The 26,799-nt window shown below is 43.5% G+C and overlaps 1 protein-coding gene across 7 annotated transcripts in view; it reads left to right on the top strand.

Annotated features, from left to right (window-relative positions):
- LOC126536175 (uncharacterized) overlaps positions 1-26,799 on the top strand; it is a 181,389-nt gene that overhangs the window by 130,829 nt on the left and 23,761 nt on the right. For 6 of the 7 annotated variants that reach the window (XM_072287426.1, XM_072287428.1, XM_072287432.1 and 3 more), the window contains 3 exons: positions 6,856-7,038; positions 18,302-18,357; positions 25,136-25,282. In XM_072287426.1, coding sequence (XP_072143527.1) covers positions 6,856-7,038; positions 18,302-18,357; positions 25,136-25,282 — 386 coding nt within the window. The remainder of the gene's footprint in view (positions 1-6,855; positions 7,039-18,301; positions 18,358-25,135; positions 25,283-26,799) is intronic. The other variant, XM_072287427.1, reaches the window with a different exon arrangement.

Consider the following 26,799-nt stretch of genomic DNA (forward strand, 5'->3'; position numbering starts at 1 on the left):
GCGCAACATTCTGACGAGAGACATAGAAGAGAAACACAGAGCGCTTGGTGGTGTGTGTTTCTCTTCTCTCGTCAAAATGTTGCACAGTCCAACCTCTAATACGCTATACCAACACGTCCAATCGTCAACCTTGGCAAATTTCAACACTCATGAGGTATGTTTCTTATTAGGGTGAAATCCTTAGATGGCTCATGGGTAGAAAAATCCGATGTCTGGTGTTATGGCACCAAAATTAAATGGCACCAAAATTTGGGGTCGAACCCTCGATCTTTGGTGTTGAATAGGGCGAAGCAAATTAAGGCACAGCTCATTAAGATAGAGTTAATTAAGGCACTCTAACCCATGACCTTTGTTGGGAGTCGAACCCACTTGGACATATGGGCAAACCAGCCATATCTCCAAGTTGGATTCCAATTGACAGGGTGAAGGTCGTGAGTGGAACCCACTGCCTTTGGCATTAATTAAGGCTAAGGCAATTATGGTAGTTAATTAAGCCACTGGAACCCTCAACATTTGGTGCTAATCAATGTGAAGTTAATTAAGGTATAGTTATTAAGACACTCTAACCCACGACCTTCGGTGTTAATTAGGGCAAAGTTAATAAAGGTACTGCAGATTAAGGTAGAGTTATTACACGCACCGTTACTTTTTCGTCTTCAATGTTTTTTTGTGCAGCAACAGACTGGAACGGCCTTTCTAACAAAACCACAGTCGTAACCTGTCCTTCCACATTTTGAACACCGTAACAAAATTACCTTGCACTGTATGAAAACATGGCTTTCAATTTTTCATGTATGTACCCACCCCTTATGTAATACCCCTTCAGTGGGGTCTTTAAGGAAGTAAAATGAAATGAAACAAAAACATGAAATGAAATGAATTACAGCATCGAACCCTGAATGTCTCGTAAGCACACGGGCTTTCACCTTCATTCTCTTTAGCGTATGCTAAAGTTACTGTCAACTTTTGTATAAAGTCCTAGCACTCATCAAAATGTGAAAACTGGGCTCACAAAATAGTAGATATATATTTTGATCATTATGAATTATTAAAAATCCTGCAATGGCTACAGGACAAAAGTGAGTTCGGTAAGCACTAGTTAAAGCACACAAGTGAGACTCGCAATGTCATGTCAACGTTACTTTATTATTTATACAGTTGATAAAGCTTTATTGCAAAAAAATATTGGCACCCAGCCAGGCACATGTATCAAAATATTCATTGCGAGTTTTAGCTGTATACAAACAGGTTAAACATGGATCTAAAAAAAAAAAACAACACGTGAAGAACTTCAATAGAAAATTGTTGAAATTCAACTTCACTAAAACAAAAGCAACGAGAAAAGGGTGTTAACACTCTGAAAAGGACTAGCAGTCACAATGCCATAGTTATTTTAAAAACATCAAAACTGATTTGGGGGTGGGCCAGCTTGAAATTTGGGGTGGACCAGCCTAAATTTGGGGGTAGGCCAACTTAATTTTGGGAGTGGGTCGACCTAAATTTGGGAGTGAGGGTGAGCCACCCTAAATTTTGGGGTGGACCAACCTGAATTTGGGGGTGATAAGGGAGTGGGCCAATTTGAAATTTGGGGGTGGACCTACAGGGAAAGAAAAGCACAAACTGGGCTAAACATAGGGAAAGAAAAGTACGAGCCAAGCCAAAGAATGCTGTGCCCTAGGAGACAATTATCTAAATTTCTCAATTTTTTCCCCAAAAAAACTGAAGCTAAATTGGGGTGAGCATTTATTATGCGGGGTAAATATTACAGGAACATTATTGCTAAAGCAAAAATGTAAAAGTAATGCGTTAATGATTGGAAAAATGCACAACTTTGCCATAAAAATTCACATATTGACACATGTACTTGTTTATCAGGTCACAACGTTTGACCATCTAACAAATGTTATTGATCAGCGCAGGACATGCCTGCATGTATCAGAAGTTTCTTGAGTGTTTTAGATAGTTCTGTCTGCTGTCTCTCGTCACCGAACTTTGTGTAATCTTATTGCATGTATGCGTGACACGAATTGTCTAGAACTTTCTGGAAGACACACGGACACAAGCAATTACTCTGGAACCTTCGATGACTCATGTATAAAAGTCGACATGCTTGACCCAAAAGTAGCATGGCTGAAGTTGCTAAATTCTTCGTTGAGAACATCCTGTTGCAACATGGTGCCCCAGAGGTCCTCATCACCGACAGAGGAACGGCCTTTACAGCAGAGCTCACCCAAGCCATTCTGCAATACAGTCAGACAAGGCACAGGAGGACAGCTGCCTACCACCCACAGACGTCTTACGGAGCGGCTGAACAAGACCCTCGCCGACATGCTTGCTATGTACACCGACGTCGAACACAAGACATGTGATGCCATCCCATGGTACGTAACCTTCGCTTACAACACAGCGGTGCAAGAAATCATGCAGATCATGCCGCTCAAGCTGGTTTATGGCAGGAACCCGATGACGACTCTTGACACCATGCTGCCGCACGTCTCCGACAAGGAAAATCTTGACGTCACCGCCTACCTCTAGCGCGCTGAAGAAACCCGACAGCTCGCCCACCTGCGGATCAAGAACTAGGAGAGGACCGACAGCCAACACTACAATCTTCGACGACGCTACGTCGAGTACTAGCCTGGTGACTTTGTTTGGGTCTAGAGTCTGATACGCCAATGAGGACTCCGTGAGAAACCGTTATGCCACTATTTTGGACCCTACAGGATCATCCGATGCATTGCCGCACTGGACTATGAGATCATGCCAGACGGCATTTCACATTCACAGTGGTGCCACGCACGACCTGAAGTCGTCCACATGGCACATCTTAAGCCTTTCTACACCCGCTGATGAACTTAGGGACTTAATTTTTTTGTTACTTTGTTTCTTTTTTCTTTGTTATACTTGGTCGTGTTTTTGCTCTCGTGCTTGTAGCACCGGAACGATGCTTTCTAAAAGTGGGGGTGTTGACACGTGTACTTGTTTATCTTTATCGGGTGACTGCGTTTCACCGCCTAACACATGTTATCGCTCTATTATCACTATACATCTATCGATAGTTTCTCGAATGTTATTGATGGCTCTATCCACTGTCTTTTGTTACCGAATTTTGTGTAATCTGATTGCATGTCTGGATGACACACGGGCGCCAGTGACCACTCTGGAATCTTCTATGACTCATGTATGAAAGCCGACACGCTTGACCCGCTAATCAGATTTTGGTTGATCGCCAACTGTTTTCGCTGCTAGTGCTGTGCTTTGAGTGTAACTTGTTTTTGTGGGCACAAGTTCGCTCAGTAAAAGTTAGTTTTGTCATTCACAGATTTGCCGCTGTATTATTCACCGTCACTTCTATGTGACAATACGCTGTTTACAAATTGTAGCAGTGTTGTTTTGCACTTCACTCTGCATCAGAAACACCAGACCTGTTGTCCAGGTTGCTAGCCGCTTCATCCACGTCGTGGTTCCACAGCAGCTCATCCTCACAGCTGCTTATGGCCGTCTGCCATTATCGCAAGCAACACATTAAAGCGCTGCTTTTGGCACCTGTTGTTTTGACGAGCACACTGTATGTACCTCTTTCCTCGACTGCCCTGCTCATCAGCATGTCAAAGTTTATTGGTGCTTGATCAGCGCTTCCGTTTCGTGAGCAGAAAAACTCCCGCAGTAAAGGTGTAATTTGACTTAGGACCCGTCACACAAAGCCCAAAGACAGACAGAAAAGCAAGCAAGATGCGCGAATCTTACACTAAGCAAGTGCCCCCCACTCTTCACTTGGGCTCTCCCATGCACTACGCCTGGCCATGCATCGTGCGTGTGCTCTCCTGTTAGGTCAAAGTAAAGTTGGCGTTGCTGATAGCAGTGGCAAATTCTTTGCTCTCTCTAATCTGCGAGGTGCCTTTGCTCTGGCTACAAGCATGTGGTAAGAACAGGCTTATCTTTCCATCGGGTACCGAGCAGTCGTGATGACGCATAGCCTGCTCTTGCCGCGAATGTTCTCTCGTCATGGCTTCGCTGTCAACTTCTCTGTCATCAAACCCACCGCCCCTGTCATGGTTGTGCAGCCTACATAAGTTTACTTTAAAATTATGTTTATGTGATCTCAGGATTTTTCGTGTTGCATTATTAATTATTTATAACACAGTGACGGGCATTGAGATTAAGCGTGCTCGCTCTAAAAACGTGTGAGAGTAAGATTGTAGTATATTTCCAAAGAACTACAGCACGACTGTTCGATCGTGGGACTGCACAGAAGCAAAGTTGGGGGTGTGATTATTATGCGGGGGAAAACAAAAACCAAATTTTTCAAGAGCGAAGTTGGGGATGCACTTATTAGGCGAGTGTGCTCCTTATGTGAGTATATATGGTAATTTTCTGTGCAATATTCTTCGTTTAATTGTACCCACTCTTGCTTGGACCACCCATAAGTGGCCCGCAGAATTTTCCAAGTAAGTAAATAGATACCTTTGACGCAATTCTTTTTCACGTGCCCGATGCATCTGCCAGTATGCCACCGTCCAAAGCTTCTCGACATGCCGAGGAATGCCACCAGCCTGCCCGCTCTTTTTCCACAGAGGACCAGTGGCAGCAGCAATTTCGTCTACCTGACAACTGTTCTCCATGCACTTTTGCCCCTGGCTCTTTGGTTTGGCTTAGGGTACCTGCTACCACACCTGGCCTCTCCACTAAACTTGTCGCTAAATACTATTACGGGGAAGAATATTTACAGGGGATATATATACAGGGGAACATATGTTGCTCGATAATGCAGGGCAGAGTGATACCACTGATCAATGCCGGTGTCGCATCATCTTCCTCTTCTCCCCACATCTTTTCATAGTGGCACTAACTACTGTGTAACATTAACTCTTGGTGGAAGAAGCACTGTCTTCACGCATTTTAGTGTGCTGAATCAGTGTTCGAATTATAAGGCTTCATCCGTGTACAAAGTCAGTCACTGGTGGGTCAGAGAAAGACTTCGTAGTCAATGGTGACACTGCGTAGGTTAGTTCGGTCACTTGGCGCAGGACCCAAGGAAGGCCGGGTCCTGTGGCGCACAGCGGTTTTCGCAGCGGCACAAACTGCTATGTCGCAACACCATGGCCCCTACCCTGTTCTGGAGCAAATCATTATTCTGGGGTAAATGGCTTTGCGGAGCCACTCATGCTGTGGATAGACCTCCACCATTGTGACTGATAATTTTTGAACGTTTGATGCATCAAGCTGTGCTATGATCCACTTGTGCCTTCGCCTTAAGCTGCCAGCATGGTGTGTTTATGTGTGGAGGGTGATTTTAGGGAAGAGTTGCCTGTGCCTAAACAGCATCACTATCAGCCTAAGCTCATGGTAGCTGCACTTGGCTGAACATCTGTGACTACTACCCATTCGCCCACATTCTGTTGCAATGAACCTCATTTCAAAACAATCAAGCCTGTTGGACCATGCGATGAGCAATGGAACAAAAAAGATTGCTAACGAGACAAGAAGGTGGTGGTAGTATAGATCAGCTAGTGTAACTAGCTGTGATTAAGAGGAACAGGTTGAGTTGGGCAGGTCATGTAATGTATTCCATAGAGCAAATAACCAATGGCCTACTGGAGCAACAGAATTGGTGTTGGAGGAAGGAAAATGCAGCCAAGGGCAGCAGAGAACAGGGTGGTTTGGTGAGGTTAGGTAATTTATGGATATAAGATGGTGTCAGCTGACACAAGCGAGCGATAACTGGAGATCACCGGACCTTTGTCCTGCAGTAGACATCAAATGGGTTGCTGCTGCTTTATGAAAGAACGAAAAAATGGAAGAGATGGCCAGAGAGCACAAAGTGAACACTTGCTGTGAACTGAGGGGTTTCATTAAAGGGGTCCTGTTCTCACAAGTGTAATGAATTTATCTTAGCCAATGTTGTTCATTGTTGCATACTTGTAGATTTATAGAGGTTGGCTGGCCGCATCTGGAAAGAGAACAGAATCACTTCAATAAAACTCCTTGCCGCTTTCCAACACGGTTCTAGGGGGAGGGACTTGTGCGCCGACAGGTGTCTGCTGTCACTTGCAACTGTCCCCTAGCAATATGAAGTGCTCATTTTGCGTTATCTTGCTGGGTTGGCCATTTTGCTGAAGTTTGTATTATCTTGCTCTTTCATAATCACGAACCTACACCATCTCCTCCAGTTGACACTAATGTTGAATTCCAATGGCAGAGTCAGAGCATGCTTTTCTGCTCGTTTCGGAGCAAGTTTGTCCCAATGACAGAGTGAGGGTGGGAGTAAGGTGTTCGAATTAGAGAGTCGGAGTGAATTCAGAGCAGGAGTCGCTCCGTGGAGCAGAAAAAGATGCTCCGCTAAATCGGCGAAGTGGACCGGAACTCTGCGTGACGTATTTCCTTTACCACATTTGTCTGCTGGGAGGCGCCACCGGTCACGACTCACGAGAAAGCAAAAGCTGCTGCAAGCTTGGCGAGATATCCATTCCACACTTTTAAAAAAACAACAGGTGAACGGCGCTGAAGAGACAAGTGACCGGTGCGGCGGTGCTGGGAGCAAACAGCGGAAGGAAATGACAACACGCAAGGTACCCTGAGTAACTCGGCGATACAAGTTCCGCTTCCGCCTTGCTTCGGCGGTGCGGGTGTGTTCCATTCGCGGATTTGGAGGCATTGCTCTGCGCCAGAGACGAGTGCTCGCTCGCGGAGTCCGTTGGCTGCTCTGACTCCGCCATTGGAATTCAACATAAGTTGTGGAAGTGAAATGTTGCCGAGTGCTGCCTCGTGTTTTAAACAGACTCCTGTGCGTAAAGTGGCAATGTGTCCTGTTTTTCTCCTCTCTTCTGCTGTCAATGTGCTCTTGTGTTTCCAAAGCAGAGGCGGCAGCAATGGAGCACGCATGCCCGCTGTGTGGCAAGCTATTTGGGCGTGCCCTCAAGCGGGACCACCACGTGGTGCGCAAGCACACCAAGGCATACCCACTGCACTGCACCATGTGCCGCCGCGGGTTCATGTTCCGCAAGAACCTTGACCGCCACTTTCAGGATGCACACAGCAGTGAGTAGCAGGGACGGGAGGCCACCCACCTTGGCCGCAGTGTCAGAACCATAAGAGATGCACACAACTGGTGTTTCATGCTTTCTTCATCTAAGCGCTTACCACCTCGAGAAACATTTGTCACGAAACATATTGGTAAATATGTACAGTGAATATGACAGCTCGAATAGCATCTTCACTCATTGTCAGAGTGACGAATGCATTCTTGGGGTCTTAAATTGTGCTAACTTATCAATGACGCATTTTCTGTGCCCTGACTTTTTCACACATATGTCGGTGCATGTTCGTTTTCTTTTTCATACCTTTCTGTGCTTTGCTTTTTGCACATGACATATGTTTACTCTTTTTGTTTACAGTATGTTTCAGTGGATGCACATGTTAACTTTCCATTTTTATTGGCTACTTTTTGTACTTCGCATGGTGTACCTGTTGTACCTTTTGCCTTTTCTTCTGAGCTTGACGCATCCCCTGTATGGTAAAGCGCTACCACTGTACTGCATCTGTATGTCCTCTCCTGTATGAGCCTTGCAAGACTCACTCCCAAAGAGGCTCCTTCCATGTCAGCACTGTGGCAAAAACTTTGATAAGCTCATCAACCAGCAATAATATTCGGTGCCACAAGCACAGGTTGAAACATACGTGCCTGATTAAATTTTGGGCCAATAAGAAGATTTGTGTTAGCGCAGTGTTCAGAGCTAACCACTGTTGGCTCGGCTTGCAAAGGGTACCTGCCGACACCAGACACTATTGTGTCCACTGAGCAGCTAGAAAGGGCCTTGGGTGCAAAAAGGGACATGGACAAAGATGCGTGCACACTGGCAACTGATTCCCGATGTTTTGCTTCATATACCCTCAGGCATGCATACAAGAGCATAGACAAAAGACTTTGCATGAGAATGATGCCAAGCTTAATCACAACCTATAAGCAAGAAAACTGAACTCATTCTCATAAAGAGACAGTGACGGAACGCTGATACACTGGTCTCCAAATTTTCTCATATATAGTTCTAGTTCCCATGCTAGTTCTAGCTCTGCTAGTTCCCGTGCCACCATATCTCTACTTTTCCATAGTATGCACGTGTTTACGAGCAAAGGTTCACACGTGCACGCCTTGCAATAGTACGGCTAATGCGAGCCTGTCCCATTTCTCATTGATAATGTGTGCTCTCACAAGTGATCATATATGCAATGGCCCGTTTGGCCGATGTATGCCTTTCCGCAGCTTAAAGAAATCTTATAAACGAGCCCGGCTGAACGCTTTAAAAGACACTTTGCGTGCTTCTTGACACACTCGGTATGTTTTACAGATGACAGCTGAGCACAAATACAAGAAAGTTTCCAAAGAGCCAAAAACACTACTGGAACATAATACCTGGAAGCCACATTCTTTAATGAATGAGCCACTTTGTTTACATATGGAATGACAACAGGACGCATTTTTCTTTTCTTTTCATTTTCTTCCGAAGCATTGTTTGGTTCATGTCAAAATTTCCTCAATGAAGCTTCACCCACCGAAGTTAACAAAGAAGTTGAGAAGCATGCTGATACAAGCCTAGAAATCTGCAAATTGAAGCTTTCTTGAATTACATGAGCACAAGACCTAGTTAGTCTTGCTTTTTGTGAAGCCGAGTTTTTAATTAAGCCAATTTGCCATGGAAGCATCCTGGTGGCACACAATTCCTTTAAGGTGAGCGTCTAAAAACATTGCCAAGCTTCCTACTTGGTCGAATTCATAGCCTGTGAACCATATTTCTAGCCAGATTGCTATCAGACACAGAGGTTTCTACCTGATGGCTGTTCTCTACATGCATGTAGAAGCAGTACAGTATGGTTACTTTTGGTGGATATCAAGGAGTTGCCATCAGCACCAGCAGTGGCCCCAGGATAGTTACCCCTTTTTCCCCCTCTTAGTATGCTTCACTGGACGGCAAATATGCTTAGCCGCATTGCACGGCTGCGCTGCAGAGAAGTTGAGTATTGAAAACTGATCAACAGCATCATCATCATCATCATAATTTATTATTCCCTTAAAGGCCTCTGCTTTGGGTATTACAAAGGGGGGGGGGGTAGTACAATTACAGAATACACAAAAATTGGTCAGTAATACAAAGTGAGGAAAACGTGAGAAGTCATTGAATGAATAAAAAACAGGACATACATGGTCAAACGGGGATCACTAAGACATGCTAGAAAAAGAACATAACACAGCATACACATGGCGGAGCGAAATACAATTCAAGAACGCTTGCGACAGAGAAGCGAAATTGAAAAACAACGCAAGATTGAAACAAACAAAAACAAAGGTGAACTGTAGTGAATACAAGGATTACAAAGATTGTGTGGATAATAAATCACGAAATTTTACATGATCACGTTCGAGGATGATCAACTCGGGAAGTTTATTCCATTTCACTGTAGCAGTAGGCAAGAACGAGTTGTTAAAGGCATTAGTAGAACCATGAAGATGCTGGACGCTCAAAAAATTGAAAAGACGACGAGAAGTTTGGATCGGCGGGAGAAGGAGCATTCCATTTAAATGCAGAAATGTGTAGTAAATTGTGTGAAATAAACAGGGTAGGGCAATTCAGCATCGGTATCCTAAAGAAGATAGACTGAGGGAGTTCTTTATTTCACTGATGCTGTGCTTATAGTCATAGTTAGAACATATAAATCGTGCTGCGCAGTTTTGGACTGCCTCAGTGGTGTTCATGAGATAAACTTGATGCTACACACGCAGCATATTCAAGCTTTGTGTGTACATACGTTTTGTAGGCCAGTTGTCTAACAGAGGGTTATGACGAAGATGGATTTTTTCTGATGAATCCCAGTGACCTCGGCTTGTCTGCTGCAAACTTTATTATGTGTTCTGCCCAGGTTAGCTTTGTAGTAATTAAGACGCCAAGGTACCGATATTCTTGTACTTGCAAAACTGGTATCGAGTGCAACGAGTATGTATAAGTGGAGTTGAGGCGTTTTCGAGACACATGCATAAGTTCACATTTCGAAACATTAAGCTTCATCATCCACTTTGAGCACCAGTTTTCAATTAGGTTTAGGTCATTCTGCAGATGTACGTGATCTTGGTGGTTATTAATGCAACGGTAAAATACACAGTCATCTGTGAATAGATGGATTGTAGATGAAATTCTGTTAGGTATGTTGTTGATGAATATTAAGAAAAGAAGCGGGCCAAGAACTGAGCCTTGGGGGACACCAGATGCTACTTTTGTTGTTGAAGAATGCTGACCTCCTATAACAGTAAACTGCACTCGGTCTGTTAAGAAGCAGTTTATCCACGATAAGATTAATGGGTCGAGACTGAATGCACTGAGTTTATTGATAAGTCTTTTGTGAGTGACGTGATCAAATGCTTTCAAGAAATCGATGTAAATGGCGTCAGTCTGAAACAAAGAATCTAAGTTAACATGAAGGTCAGTAGTAAATTCAAAAATCTGCATTTCACAGGATAACTCAGGGCAAAAACCATGTTGTTTTGGATAAAAAGATTACTTATCATTGAGGTGTTGTGCTACGTGTGCATATATAATGTGCTCCAGAAGTTTGCAGGCTATATTAGTGAGTGAAATGGGGCAATGGTTAGAAGGATAATGCCGGTAGTACAACCTTCACAGTAAGCCAGTCCTTTGGAACAGAACCTTCACAGATAGACTGTGTAAATATTACCTGTAGGATGCGACTAGAGACGGTATTAGTAGCCTTTAGAATTTTGGCAGGAATATTGTCGGGTCCGGGAGCACATGATATTTTAAGTTAGTTGAATAAATTAAATATACCAGTGGAAGTAACAGTGACAGAAGGCGTTTGGGTAAATCCCAATCTCGGTACTACAGGTGCACCACCATTCAGCTTGCAATTAAAAACTGACGTAATGTGCGCATTCATCACATCTGAGCGTCCCTCATGAGGAACATGTGACCCATCAGGATTGGTTAACGACATATTAGAAGAGTGAGTTTTTGGGTTTGGAATATTCCAAAGTTTTGGGGGGTTATCGCGCATGAGATGTAACGTGTCCTTATGAAAAAATTTATTTTTAGAGCGTTTTACAAGTTTAGTATATTCGTGTAGACATGCGAAATATTGTTTTCGTTTATTTATTGAGGGTGTCATTTTGGGCTGCGCGGTAAAGACAATTTTTTCTTTTTGACAATCTTCTGATCATGTTTGAGTACCAGGGCTTCTTTGAGTCACTTCGAATACGGACCAGGGGTACCTCCTTGACTATTAAAGTTACTATTCTTTGTTTGTAGAGCAACCAATTTTGGTCAACTGATCTTGTTAGGGCATACTGAGGAAAATACTTACAAAATTTTTCAGGTTCTGAATTACTGGCCAGCATATTAGCGTTTTGGTAGTCGCAAATGTACTTTTTGGATGGTTGGCGCATGGAAACATCAAGTGGTATATTGAATAAGGCAATCCTGTGGTCGCTAATACCATCGACACAAGACACCGTATGAACTTGCTCTGGCTTGGAAACAAAAACCTGGTCAAGTGTGTTATTACCGCGAATTGGTGTGCTAACCGACTGGGTAAAATATAACAATTGGATGAGATCAATAAAGTCTTTCGACTACCGTGACACTGTAGTTAAATTGTTCCAGTCAGTATCAGGGAGGTTAAAGTCGCCGCAAAGAATGTGTTTGACACAAGGAAAGTGAGAAAACAGTTCCAGTAACACAGAGTGCAGCTCGTTGAAGAAAGAGGAATAGGATTCAGGTGGCCGGTACATGGCTACTAGTATAAATGTGCTCGAGGCAACGGACAGTTTAACGCAAATAATTCTGTGGTTACAATTAAACGTGAGTAGATAAGAAGGCAAGTTAGATTTTATGAAGAGCACAACACCACCACCTCTGCGCCCCCTCCTGTCAAGCCTGTAAGTTGTAAAAAGTGATTTATCGTGCGAAAGTTCATCATCAGCTATTTGCGAAGTAAGCCACGATTCGGTTATCACGGCTGTGTCAGTGGTGCTGTCCTTGAGAAAGTCTTCAACAACATCTTTTTTAGGCAGATAGCTCTGGGCATTTGTTAGCATGCAAGACGTGCTTAGCCTCATGCGCTGCCATGCATTGGTGACTGTGCAAGAATGCTGGCACAGCCATTGCAAAAGAGCACTGGATGAGCTAGAAAGCTCATTCATTCGTTCAATAACCAGAGCAATTCCTCTGCAAAGAAATGCATTCCAAATACATTTAGGAATTTTTGGGACTTGGAATATTTTTAATAGTAAAAGTGTCTTTCAAATTGAATTAATTATCAGCCAATTCAACGTTTTGAATATTTGCACACCACTAATATTAATTTATTAGTAACTGGGGTGCAGCGGTGGCGTAGAGGTAGAACATCCGCCTCGCGTGCAAGAGGACCGTGGTTCGAGTCCTGGTGCCACGCAATTTTCCACCGGATTAAAACAAAAAGAAATCTGCGTGTTGATGAAATTGCATAAACAGGCCTGGAGTGTGGCCTGATCCCGGTGACCAGAACCGGTAACGCACTCCCTCACCAGAGCAGGATTGGCCACCCTGGTGCATTACTTGGCCACAACCTCCAATATGAACACAACAATCAAACCCCGGCCCTCAGTCCCCAGCAGCTGCGAAGCAACTGACCACGGCGGCGGTCAGACCTGTGACGCTGCAGAGGGTGCTAAGAATCCCTGGCTCTGGACAGGCCACCATTGGAATATGAACCTGGCAACGTTTAACGCTAGAACGTTATCTAGTGAGGCGAGTCTAGCAGTGCTATTGGAGGAATTAGAGGGCAGTAAATGGGATATAATAGGGCTCAGTGAAGTTAGAAGGCCAAAAGAAGCATATACAGTGCTAAAAAGCGGGCACGTCCTGTGCTACCGGGGCTTAGCGGAGAGACGAGAACTAGGAGTCGGATTCCTGATTGATAAGAACATAGCTGGTAACATACAGGAATTCTATAGCATTAATGAGAGGGTGGCGGGTCTTGTTGTGAAACTTAATCAGAGGTACAAATTGAAGGTCGTACAGGCCTACGCGCCTACATGAAGTCATGACCAGGAAGTCGAAAGCTTCTATGAAGATGTGGAATCGGCGAAGGGTAAAGTCAAAACAACACACACTATACTGATGGACGACTTCAATGCCAGGGTAGACAAGAAGCAGGCTGGAGACAAGTCAGTGGGGGAATATGGCATAGGCTCTAGGAATAACAGGGGATAGTTAGTGGTAGATTTTGCAGAACAAAAAAATATGCGGATAATGAATACCTTCTTCCGCAAGCAGGATAGCCGAAAGTGGACGTGGAGGAGCCCGAATGACGAGACTAGAAATGAAATAGACTTTATACTCTGAGCTAACCCTGGCATCATACAAGATGTAGAAGTGCTCGGCAAGGTGCGCTGCGGTGACCATAGGATGGTAAGAACTCGAATTAGCCTAGCCTTGAGGAGGGAACGAAAGAAACCGGTACATAAGAAGCCGATCAATGAGTTAACGGTAAGAGGGAAACTAGAGGAATTCCGGATCAAGCTACAGAACAGGTATTCGGCCTTAACTCGGGAAGAGGACCTTAGTGTTGAAGATATGAACGACAGTCCTATGGGCATCATTAAGGAATGTGCAATAGAAGTCAGTGGTAACTCCGTTAGACAGGATGCCAGTAAGCTATCGCAGGAGACGAAAGATCTGATCAAGAAACGCCAATGTATGAAAGCCTCTAACCCTACAGCTGGAATAGAACTGGCAGAACGTTCCAAGTTAATCAACAAACGTAAGACAGCTGACATAAGGAAGTATAATATGGATAGAATTGAACATGCTCTCAGGAACGGAAGAAGCCTAAAAGCAGTGAAGAAGAAACTAGGAATAGGCAAGAATCAGATGTATACGTTAAGAGACAAAGCCGGCAATATCGTTACTAATATGGATGAGATCGTTCAAGTGGCGGAGGAGTTCTATAGAGATTTATACAACACCAGTGGCACCCACGATGATAACGGAAGAGAGAATAGTCTAGAGGAATTTGAAACCTCACAAGTAACGCCGGAAGAAGCAAAGAAAGCCTTGGGAGCTATGCAAAGGGGGAAGGCAGCTGGGGAGGATCAGGTAACAGTAGATTTGTTGAACGATGGTGGGCAGATTGTTCTAGAAAAACTGGCCACCCTGTATAGGCAATGCCTCATGGCTTCGAGCGCACCAGAATCTTGGAAGAGTGCTAACATAATCCTAATCCATAAGAAAGGGGACGCCAAAGACTTGAAAAATTATAGACCGATCAGCTTACTGTCCGTTGCCTACAAAGTATTTACTAAGGTAATCGCAAATAGAATCAAGAACACCTTAGACTTCCGTCAACCAAAGGACCAGGCAGGATTCCGTAAAGGCTACTCAACTATAGACCATATTCACACTATCAATCAAGTGATAGAGAAATGTGCGGAATATAACCAACCCTTATATATAGCTTTCATTTATTACGAGAAAGCGTTTGATTCAGTCGAAACCTCAGCAGTCATGGAGGCATTACGGAATCAGGGTGTAGACGAGCCGTATGTAAAAATACTGAAAGATATCTATAGCGGCTCCGCAGCCACCGTAGTCCTCCATAAAGAAAGCAACAAAATCCCAATAAAGAAAGGCATCAGGCAGGGAGATACGATCTCTCCAATGCTATTCACAGCGTGTTTACAGGAGGTATTCAGAGACCTGGATTGGGAAGAAATGGGGATAAGAATTAATGGAGAATACCTTAGTAACTTGCGATTCGCTGATGATATTGCCTTGCTTAGTAACTCAGGGGACCAACTGCAATGCATACTCACTGACCTGGAGAGGCAAAGCAGAAGGGTGGGTCTAAAAATTAATCTGCAGTAAAATAAAGTAATGTTTACCAGTCTCGGAAGAGATCAGCAGTTTACGATAGGTAGCGAGGCACTGGAAGTGGTAAGGGAATACATCTACTTAGGACAGGTAGTGACTGTGGATCCGGATCATGAGACTGAAATAATCAGAAGAATAAGAATGGGCTGGGGTGCGTTTGGCAGGCATTCTCAGATCATGAACAGCAGGTTGCCATTATCCCTCAAGAGAAGAGTGTATAACAGCTGTGTTTTACCAGTACTCACGTACGGGGCAGAAACCTGGAGGCTTACGAAAAGGGTTCTACTTAAATTGAGGACGACGCAACGAGCTATGGAAAGAATGATAGGTGTAACGTTAAGGGATAAGAGAAGAGCAGATTGGGTGAGGTAACAAACGCGAGTTAATGACATCTTAGTTGAAATCAAGAAAAAGAAATGGGCAGGACGTGTAACGAGGATGGAAGATAACCGATGGTCATTAAGGGTTACGGACTGGATTCCAAGGGAAGGGAAGCGTAGCAGGGGGCGGCAGAAAGTTAGGTGGTCGGATGAGATTAAGAAGTTTGCAGGTACAACATGGCCACAATTAGCACATGACCGGGGTAATTGGACAAGTATGGGAGAGGCGTTTTCCCTGCAGTGGACGTAATTAGGCTGCTGCTGCTGCTGCTGCTGCTGCTGCTGCTGCTGCTGCTGCTGCTGATGATGATGATGATGATGATGATGATGATGATGAATAAGTAACTAAATATGTACATGCAGAGCAACGGTACAGTATGGCCAACTGTTAAAGGAAACACACAGTTAGTATGCTGCCATGTATTATTACAGTAAAACCTTCGTAACTCGAACTTTGATATCTCAAGATATTGGTTAAGTCAGAATTTTTTTCCCACCGCGGTGAGAAAAATTTTTATGCCGGACCCCATACATCTCAAAATGTCGACTGTGAAAATGCCTCCTCAGACCGGTGCTTACGGGGTAACTAGCCGACCCTTTTTGCCCAGAGCCGAGTGTGCCTCTGCACTTTGTGTGGTGCCGACCATGTCAGAGATGAAAGCCAGGGAGTGCAACCAGTGCCTGATTGTGGTGTCCACATCTCCACCCCATGACAATTCCCACTGAGTAGCAGACATCGATTTTGAAAGCTGTGCTTTTTCAGGTTATTGCATAAGCCATAATATTTCTGGAACAAGCCAGAAGTATTATTCCCGACCTTGAGCAACACTGTTGGTGCTCTTGAGCAGAGTCCCCTCGCACTGGTGCACCCAAACCGGAGAAGCAGGCGGTCATGTAAGCCCACGAGACGAGGACACTTGCTTCATGCTTGTGCAATGACGAGTCATAAACAGCACATGGCTGGTGGGCATGTGCGAAAGACAATTCTCCGCAACTCAGTTTCAGTTTACTGAGTGAAATTGTCCAGAATTAATTACACTGCAGAAATTAGCAGCATCAACTTTTTTGTACATACTGAGCTAGTTATGAACTCCTTGAATCATGGGCTTCAATTCTTGCATTAGGATCAATAATCTGACTCAATGCCAAGCATGCTGCCTTGGCAGAGTGCCGGTAACACTGTTGTCCATAGATGCCCACGTGTTTGTGGCTAAGTCATGCGAGAGTGATTGACCAAGAACATTACTGGCACCATTTTGAAAAGGCTCCATGAGGTTTATGTACGGTAAGCGGGCTCCAGCGTTCTCAAATTGCTTTGTTGCCTGGAGTCTAGTCCCTAATTATCTGAAATTAATAAAGCGTTTATTTTCATGATTTCACTTATCTCCAAATTCCGCATATGTCAAAATTTTTTCCAGTCTGTACAGCTTGGAGTTGACACGGTTTTACTGACATATGACAGAGGGGCCCAGAGACATTAATGCCCGATGAGCTTGATGTTTTGTGGTGCAAGGACCAAGTATGGCCAAAGAGTGTGAAATTTTTTATGTATACATGTATGTCCAAATAAGTATACCAGCCACTTCTTTCTGATAAAGGTGATGGAAGCTTGCCATCAAATTGGCTTTATAAGTAGCTAGGTGTTTTATTTGACAGCAGACTTGACTGTACATTTAAAGTCAAGAAGCCAGCGGAGTATGTTGATATGTTACAGTAAGCACTCCAAAAGCTGCATGGTGCCCATAGTCATAACCACATGAAGCCGAGCAAAGCATAGAGGAAATGACTTGCTTTTTTAATTGAGATGTAGAAATGATAAGGAAAAGAGAAAATGAAAGTAAACAAAAGGAGAACTCCGGAAGCATTGATGCTTTAATGTAGTGTATGTGGTCTCCTAAAATTTCACTTGCTATGTGATGGCTGCAGTTAAAAGGATGGCCCCCTTCCACTGCCATTGACTGCACAAATATCTGGGAAAGCGGACGAAGAGGCACCAATTGGCAGAGCAGCACAAGCATGGTGTGGAAGATGTAGGCATGGCTCCCACCAGTGGCGAGATTATTTTTTTTTTCGCTCGCTTGAATTTCTCTTTAGCTTACCATTTCTGCACTGCAATTAAGAACCGCAAATAACTTCCCCTATGCTTTCCTTGGCTTCATTATCTGTGGGCTTCACGTGTGACTAACTTAAATTAGGCCCCTCAGTTTCCCTTCTCCGTGGTGCCCGTAGTTGCCGTTTGGACTGCAGTAGAAATCGGACTAAGTGCACAGGCAGCTTGGGTGCCTTGCATGTGCTCAAAAGGCCCACTCAGGCAGGCAGCAGCATGCCTTCTGATCTCAAATAATTGTGATCTTGGAGATGATGCACAGCCATTTCCGGCCAAGGCATAATTTTGTGGTGCCTCCTGCCATTCATGTGCAAGAACGTTGCCTGTGACTTCGTCCCTAGGATTTTGCATTGTGATGTCATATTGGACGTTTGATTGATCATTTACTAGGCATTAAAAAAAACCTTATAGAGAAGCAGTAGTTTTGTACGATGAGATTATGGTATGTCACTTTTACAACTTACAGAGTTGATAAATTCTAAAAATAGTTGCACAGTAATGTCTGTATGAGAAGAATGAGCAAAAAAATTTGATAATGTCCTTTTCTAACGTTTTCTATGTTAATCTCTGTCAGTTATGCGAGCAGCTATGCATTTTTTTTTTGCATGCTTGAATTACTTCATGTTCTCTGGTGTTGTCATTCCAACTGCTGTAGACACGTCTATTAGGTTGACTGTACTAGAACCTTGAATATTCCATAAATAAATTTAATAGCCTGGATCCATCAAATTTAACATGAAAGTCACCCATCCAGAGTTCCCAAAGCACAGCGCGTTTTGCGCTTTTTGGCCAAGTATTGTGTCCATTTTGGGTATTCTGTGCTGACGTCTTATGAACTTGCAAAGCCACCTAGACGGAGCTACCATTACTGTAACATGTTCCCCCTGTGTTCATCTATCCAGGTCACTTCATGGTCACAACAGCTCCTGCTCCATCAACAAGCATGCATCCTGAGATTGTAAGTCTGTCATGTTTTATACTAACGAGCTTAACAAGCGTCTGTGTAGGCTTCTGCACATTGTTGCATGCAGTGTTTCATATTAAACTGCGCTGAGTGACACTGATCTCGGTAAATGACACAGACACACCACAAAGGACGGAAGAGCACAAATTACCAACAACAGTTGTTGGTACTAGCTTGTGCTCTCTCGTCCTAGCCCAGTTCGTCGCCTTACCCAATGCAGTGCTTGATGTGGATCACACTTTAGAAAAGATGTCTAACATCTGCCCCAAAATTGTCTCTGCAATAAGACACATCCGGGAGTGCTTGCTGAATAGCACTTCAGCAAGTTACTGTTCAAGCTTCTATTCACTAGAACTAATGGTAATTTTAAGTTGCTATATTTACAAGATTATAATGCACCCCTGAATCTGACATGCCCCCAATTTTTGCAGGTTTACTGTAAGAAAATAAAACTGCAGCTAAATGTAACATGCACCTGATTTATAAAAGAAAAAATATATACATGGCACCTGGGTTTGCAATCAGAAAAAAAAAAAAAAACTGAGACATGCCGAATTTATCTTCACATAAGGGAAAAGTTATTACTTTTAACTGGGCTTCCATAATGAAAGCAGCACTATGTTGTCATTGCCATTTGCGCTTCATTGTCTATAGATACCAAGCGCACAGGTACATTATCTGTTAGAGCGGTCACTACTATCACTTGGAGAGATACTACTGTCACTTTACAGTTGAAGCAAGCAGCCAACAGCATGCCTGGCACTATGCGTAGATGGCGAGCTTAGCAAAGTGCCAGAAACGCTGGCAGCTGCACACACTGACACATCCGGTACTGAGTCATGCAAAATCTCGCGAAAGTGGTAGTACCTCCAAAAAATGATTGCTCGAGAATGCCACTCCAGGTCATAGTCAAGCACAAAATGAAACCACTGCAACCTTCATGAAAAAGTGCTCTGTTGCCATCTTGTCATGGCGATGACACACTGTGTCTTACGGCTCTAACGATAGGCTTTTGCCAAGACCACAACCATAATTCTGGCTTCGTCATGCACAGGCAATCCTAGGACCGATTTTCTTGGAAAAAAAAACCAGTGCATGTTAGATTCGTGCAAATACAATAAGTATAATGATAAGCCACGACCAGCCAGGGCTGGTACAGTGAAGACAAGAAGTAAAGCAGTGCAGTTAACTGCCATTTGTACAGAAGGGCCGTCATGGGCTTCGTGTGCAACTAATAAATGTTTGATGTGTTGCTATGAGTATTGCTCCTTCATTACAACTGGTGGTGAGAATGGAAAATGCCCACGACCAGCTGTCGCTACGTGTGCTTGCCATCAATATCCACGACCAACCACAACCAGTGTGCCAATACTGGAACTCTTCACTGAGGAAAGCAGCCAGGAATGGGACAAGTATGTGGAGTGCTTGGAGCAATATTTTATTCCAATTGACATTGCAGAAGGCAAATGAAGGGAACTGTCCTTGAGTGACTGTGATTGACCTACATATTCGCTGCTACACAGGCTTCTGGCATCAGATAGACAGTCGGTGACCTCACTGGCCACAGGTTTGGAACTGCTGTCCGTGCATTACTCCCCAAAGCCATCCATTAGTCTGTCTAACTAAACATTGTCATAATAGTGGGAATTAAGGAAAATTGCATTACTGTGGTGCAAACAAACTTTGTGCAAAGCGAGTTGTAGTATGCCATGATAGCTTTGTTTACATCCAGAGAACATTATTCAATTACACATTAGATTTTGCATACATGGTGCACATAAGTGATTTTATTTATTTGCCAAGCTTGCATGCAAACTGTGAGAAACAGCATAATATGAATGCTGGGAGCACACTGTATTTGTACTTTTCATGCCTGCCAATTGGCGGTAAAATCAGTACAAGCTAGCTGTTGCACCTAGCTCTCGACCTTGGCGATAGGTGGCGCTGCCATCCCAGAAGCATTCGTGGTTGAGGAAGAACTTGGCAAATGGCCAAGTAAAGAGTGGGAATATGGTGAGCTTCTAAGTGTAATAACGACAGAAATACGGAAAGAGAAACAACATGTTCGTTGGAAAGGAAAAAAGAAACCAAAAAGCTGGTGGAACAAGGAGATACGAGAAGTGATCGCCGAACGACAGAAAGCATCTCGAGAGCACAGGCAGGCAAAGAAGGCGCAGTTGTCACAGGATGAAGTAACTAGTAAATGGGAAATATACCGGGAGAAAAAGTCTATGGTTCAAATACTGGTGCAAGCAAAATTAAAAGGTGAAAGTGAACGTTGGTTGTCAGAAATACGTGAGAAAAAGAAGGCCGCACCTAGAATATTTTGGAACCACATAAAATTATTAGGCAGGAAGTCAACAACAATACAACAACATATCCTAGACGAAGATGAAAGCAGACTGGAAGGAGAAGCGGCAATAAATTGCATCCGAAAAATAACAGCCGAATCTTTCCAAGGCAATGACGAGGTTGTATTTGAGGAAAAAAAGAGCATGAAAGAGACCCAGGAAAAGCAGCTGGTTCTGACAAATTTAAACTGGAAGAAAGCGGAAGAGAAAATTCCTAAGCGCACAGCCACAGGGCTAGACGAGGTTCCCGTTAAGCTGATAAATGAACTAGGACCAAAAAGTAAGGAAGCTCTGGTGAAAGCAGTGGAAAAAACTTTAAAAGATAGACGGATACCAGACAGTTGGCAACAAAGTAGAATGAATTTAATTTATAAAGGTAAGGGGGAGAAAGACAGAATTCACTCGTATAGACCGTTGACCATTACATCGGTAATATACAGGCTAGCAATGCAGGCAATCAAATTAAAGCTTCAAGCATGGACAGAGAATGATGGCATTTTGAGAGAGCTTCAGAATGGCTTGAGAATAGGTAGGCGTTTGGACGATAACTTGTTTGTTCTTACTCAGTGTATTGAAATATCAAAAGCAGAAAGCAGACCATTGTATGTGGCCTTTTTAGACATTACAGGAGCCTACGACAACGTAGACTGCAACATATTGTGGGATATTCTGGAAGGGGAAGGCTTAGGTAACGATTGTATACAGCTTTTGAGAGAGATTTACCTAGAAAATACTGTTTGCGTTGAATGGGAAGGGATGAGGAGCGCGGAGAAAGTTCATATCAACAAGGGACTGAGGCAGTGGTGCCCTTAATCCCCGCTGCTGTTTATGATGTACATGGTGAGGATGGAGAGGGCGCTAGAAGGAAGTAATAGTGGGTTTAATCTCTCATACAAACAGGCGGGTACAGTAGTAGAGCAGCAACTCCCAGGGTTATTTCATGCGGACGACATTGTGTTGCTAGCTAACAAGCAAAGTGATTTTCAACGTCTGGCTAATATCTGTGGACAGGAAGGCAACAATTTAGGTTTGAAATTTAGTGTTAGAAAATCAGGTGTTATGGTATTCAATGCAAACAGTGAACAGACATTGGAAATACAGGGTCAAGAAATACCTCGGGTAACAGAATATAAATACCTTGGTATATGGATAAACGAAGGCAATAGATATATGTAAACACAGGAAAAAAACACAACAGTAAAGGGGAAGAGAAATGCAGCCATAATGAAGCACAGAGCGCTATGGGGATACAATAGGTACGAGGTCCTCCGAGGTATGTGGAAAGGGGTAATGGTTCCAGGACTTACTTTTGGAAATGCGGTTGTTTGCTTTAAATGAGGGGTAGAATCAGGACTCGACGGGAACGAAAGGTCAGTGGGTCGCCTTGCATTGGGCGCTCACGGGAAGACTACAAATGAAGCTGTGTAGGGGGATATGGGCTGGACTAGTTTTGAAGTGAGGGAAGCTCGCAGTAAAATTGAGTATGAACAACGGCTGAGGAATATGGAAGAAAGTAAATGGGCTGGGAGAGTGTTCAGGTATCTGTACAGGCAAAACATTGATTCACAGTGGAGGAAAAGAACTAGGAAGCTTACCAGCAAGTATGCGGCCTGTGGGGTGGGCAACACAGCAGCAAGGAAGGTCAAGCGGAAAGTCAGAGAGGCTGAATTAATCTCATGGGTGGCGGCAATGGAAAAGAAACTTGCCATGAGTAACTACTTAAGAGGAAAAAACGAAATCAGGAAAGAAACCATTTATGATAACTCAAAGGGAAGCTCATTACTTTTCGAAGCGAGATCGGGATGCCTTAGAACACGCACCTATAAAGCGAGATATAAGAAGGAAGAAGAAGCATGTGCTTGTTGCGGTAAAGCTAGGGAAACGACGGAGCATATTTTATTAGAATGTGAAGACGTCTACCCAGCGGTCGATTTAAGCACCACTGGCCTCCTTGAAGCCCTTGGGTTCAGCGGGAGCAGTGGTAAAGCAAACAGGTCCGCAATAGACATTAGTAAGAGGCGATTGGAGGATTGGTGGAAGAAAAGTAGGGAAACGACAAAAGACGGAGACGTACAAAAGCACAATTCGCAATAGGGGATCAGAAAGTTTGGACGCGGTAGTTCATAGTGTTTTTTTTTTCTTTTTTCATTGGTTAACCTAGGTAGGATATTAGGCAGCATAGTAGCAAGAGCTTGGTGGCGCAACCCACCGCCCCGTTCCAAAGGGGACGCTCATAACATCCATCCATCCATCCATTCGAAACGAGAAGTGATCTCGAAAACTTCACAAAGTTATCCGTAATTCTGCTGTTGAAGGGGCCCGAGACTGGTGGTGAAATTTCGATGGGGGCAGAATGTCTTTGCGTGCCATGCATTGGACGAAAAATCCCAGGTGGTCAAGGATAATCTGGAACCCTATGTTATGGCATCCCTCATAATCCACTATGTAGTTTTGGAACATTAAACTCCATAATTGAATTTGGTAACTAATTAAAGAATTGTGGATTCAACCTAGCGCATCCTGAGAAGCTTTCTTTTCTTTTTGGTACAAAAACAACCCGAACGTACTGTATACTTCAATATTTATTTTGTTTTATTATTTTATTTCAAAGTACCCTGGCCTGTCAGATATTGACATGTATGCTTCGTTATCTTTCTCCGATGACTGCTGTTCACCAGCTGACAAATGTTAAACGTTACCGCTCAGCACAAGACTCGCCTGCACGATTTGGAACATACGCGAATGTTATTGTTCATTCTATCTGTTGTGTGTGTCCTCGCCAAACCTTGTATTATCAAACTGCATGCACGACGCGAACTGTGTAGTCCCTTCTGGAAACCACGTGGGCACCAGCGATTATACTGGCACCTTCGGTGAGTGATGTAGCATAAAAGCCGACGAGCTTCACCTGCAGATCAGATTTCGACGATCGCCAACTGTGTTTGCCGCTATCGTTGTGCTTTGAGTACAGCCTGTTTTTGTGGGCACAAGTTCACCCAATAAAAACTAAGTTTCCTCATCCATAGTTTTGCTGCTGTGTTCGTCACTGTCACTACTACGTGGCAGTATCTTTCTGCGTATTGATTTCAATATTAATGTGATCATAATAACTTAGCACACCAATGTGACACCATACTAAGGTTCGGTTAAAAATTCAAGACCATTGTAGTCAACGTTTTCTTTGCAACAAACAAATGCAAATCCAGTCATTGAGAAAATACTTCACCAGACAGAACTGACCTTGTGTTGCTATTCAGTGTCTTCTAGACTTGGCTAGAATGGCCTGCAGACTTCAACATGTTGGTTCATTTGAGCTGCAAAATATTAATGCCGGTTGCTGCTGCCATTTAGAAAAACATGGCCTCTGCACCTTGTTGGAAGCAAACCATGGTAAGTGTTCCCAGGAACAAAGCGAGCAGCACGTGTGAGCACAGAAAGTGCAGGGATTGCCTTGCAACACAGTGTGGAATTGTGAAACCAGTTATTCAAGAGCACTTGTTGTAAAGAAGGAAGATAATTGAAGGAGAACGTTTACAAAACGCAGCTCATGGTTTTCACAATCACGCGATTGGTATACAGGGAAAATTACGTTAAGAGAGCATTAGGAAGTTTTAAATGGAACCGCACAGAACAGTGCTGTGATTATGCACTGTGTACTGTACATTGCGGGGGTTCAGGCTAACGTGCCACATTTTTCAGCAAAGTGTTAGGTGAAGATGTGAAATATTTATTTATTTAAGGGTACCTTACAGGCCCCTAGAGGCATTGTGTAAGGGGGAGAGTACAGTAAAAGATTATAAAATAATTAGAATACATATGTGAATACATATACAAAAAATACAGTGTAAGAAATGTGCTAACATGCAGCAATGTGGTGTTAAAAATTGTACAAAAGACAAACCGAATGTTTTGAACGCGAGAGGTCAGTGAACAAAAAATTTGCACAAAGTAAAATATAACCAATAGAATTATAGAGCGAGCGAGACAATATTTGGCTATAACAAAACAGTATTTAAGGGGTAGTAGCACAATAATAATGGGAAACTCAAGAAAAGATAACACGTTAGGTTATGTCGAGTTTGAAAAATGCGTTGTTAGAAGATGCCGGAATTTTTCCTGGTCACTCTCATAAGCAATGGCATTAGGAAGATTGTTCCAGAGGCGAATGGCTCTTGGAAGAGCGAAGTAGTTAAATGAATTAGTCTTTCCGTAGATCTGCATGAAATTGAACTGATTGTGCAGCCAGTATGACCTGTAATGAGGAGTTAATCTTGATCATTTGTATTTCATATCTTGGAGATTTTGGGACTTGACCAAGAATCGGCAAGAAGCATTTTGTGTTGAGACCTCAAGCATTCTTATACGTACTCACATTTACCTTAGTAACAGCTAGCAGACTCATGCTGTACTACATGCTGCAGGCATGTGGCTTCAGGCAGCCATACTTCAAGTGCAACTACTGTGCCTACACTGGGGCTTCCCTGGGGCACATCCAGGAGCACCTGTCCTCCCACCCGGAGATTCGCTTTTACGCTTGTGTCCGCTGTGATAAGGAGTTCTCCAGTGAGGTGAGCTTTCGCTTTTGTCAAGAAGTTTCTTCCTTTTTGAATGGAATGTGTCGGAACTCCATTGGGCATTCACCGTTACGCATTAACTGCTCTACGAGGTTTCTCGATACAGTGGGTCAACAACTGAACAGCCTAAGGCTCGCCATGAAGGCCACCACAATTGCTTCTTCTATAGTCACAAGGAAAAAATGGGTGATAAAATATAGGCCACGGCAAGAGTGCAGCTTCTTCACCGTAATTTTCACCAAAGGCCTTGCCTATGCACTGCTGGTTGTCGTCACTGTTGGCAGACCTGGTGGCAACCGTTCAGTCGACACTTTCTGTATTGGCTGTGCCCTGGAACGCATGCAATCAGGCTGAATATACCGAGAAAGGCCGGATTGAAGTCAGGTGTACTGGACAACTACATTCGTTGGCCTACGGACAACAACTTTTAAAATAAATTGCTCCAGTTCTTGCGTGATGCAGATCTGTACACTTTTATGCAATTTTCTTTTATGTTCTTTTTCAGCAAAGCTGTTAATGGAGAAGAAGTGCTCAGAAACGTTATATGCCAGTTTTAGTTTTCTGAAAAACTACATCAGCCATTTTTAATTAGTATGTTTCGAAGGGCCAGTTGGTTCATTCTAACGACTGATTACTCTATGCACAAAACTGGGAAACAGGACACCACACAAGAAGAGCCACACGGAAAGATTGATCGCAGGCTACCAACTGGCTTATTGCAACATTGGGTGCTATAAAATATCACATTACAAGAGAGTGCATGCGGAGGCGCATGCAAACCGAACGAAAGATGCGTACCCTTCCCCACATCCCCACACAACCGCATCTGATTTATCAAAAAAGACATTTCTGCACTGAACAACGATATAGATGTGTCATTTACACAAACGCTACCTCTTCCTTTGATAAAAAACACTTCTTCCTGTGATCTTGGTAAAATGAAATTGCACCTCACAGGTAGCTCAATGTGTGGACAAATTAGGCATTTCATTATTTTTCACAGTCAGCTGATGCTCCCGTGCACAGCCGTCTACACTATGCAGGATCTTCGCCAAGTTGGTGTGATCCCATGTGCCACTCCCACAGCGCAGCGTACATGCGAGTTTTCTAGCTTTTTTACCACAGCCACCAGTGCATTCAAGCATGCAAACACAACCACGCAAGTTTTTGTGGTGCTGAAAACACCATGCTTATGCCGTGACAGTTCTCAGCCTTCTTCAGGTTATGTATCTTTCCGTGTGTCTCTTCTTGTGTAGCGTCCTGTTTTCCAACTTGGTGCACTTGGCAATCAGTCATTAGTAAAGTCACGAAGTTTATATGTTACGAAATTGTGGGGAATGTTAGGGGCAATAAGTAAGCAAATTTTGAATTCTGTATGTCAATTAGGGGTCAAATTAAAGTTGCTAAACTCTCGTTTTTGGCCCATTTAAAGACATAATATGAAATGGGTAAACGTTTACTACTTTCCTGGGACAACCACCAAAAATATTTACTGGAAATGGCGAACACTC

This window comes from Dermacentor andersoni, chromosome 3 (assembly GCF_023375885.2).
Source record: "Dermacentor andersoni chromosome 3, qqDerAnde1_hic_scaffold, whole genome shotgun sequence".
Lineage (NCBI taxonomy): Eukaryota > Metazoa > Arthropoda > Arachnida > Ixodida > Ixodidae > Dermacentor > Dermacentor andersoni.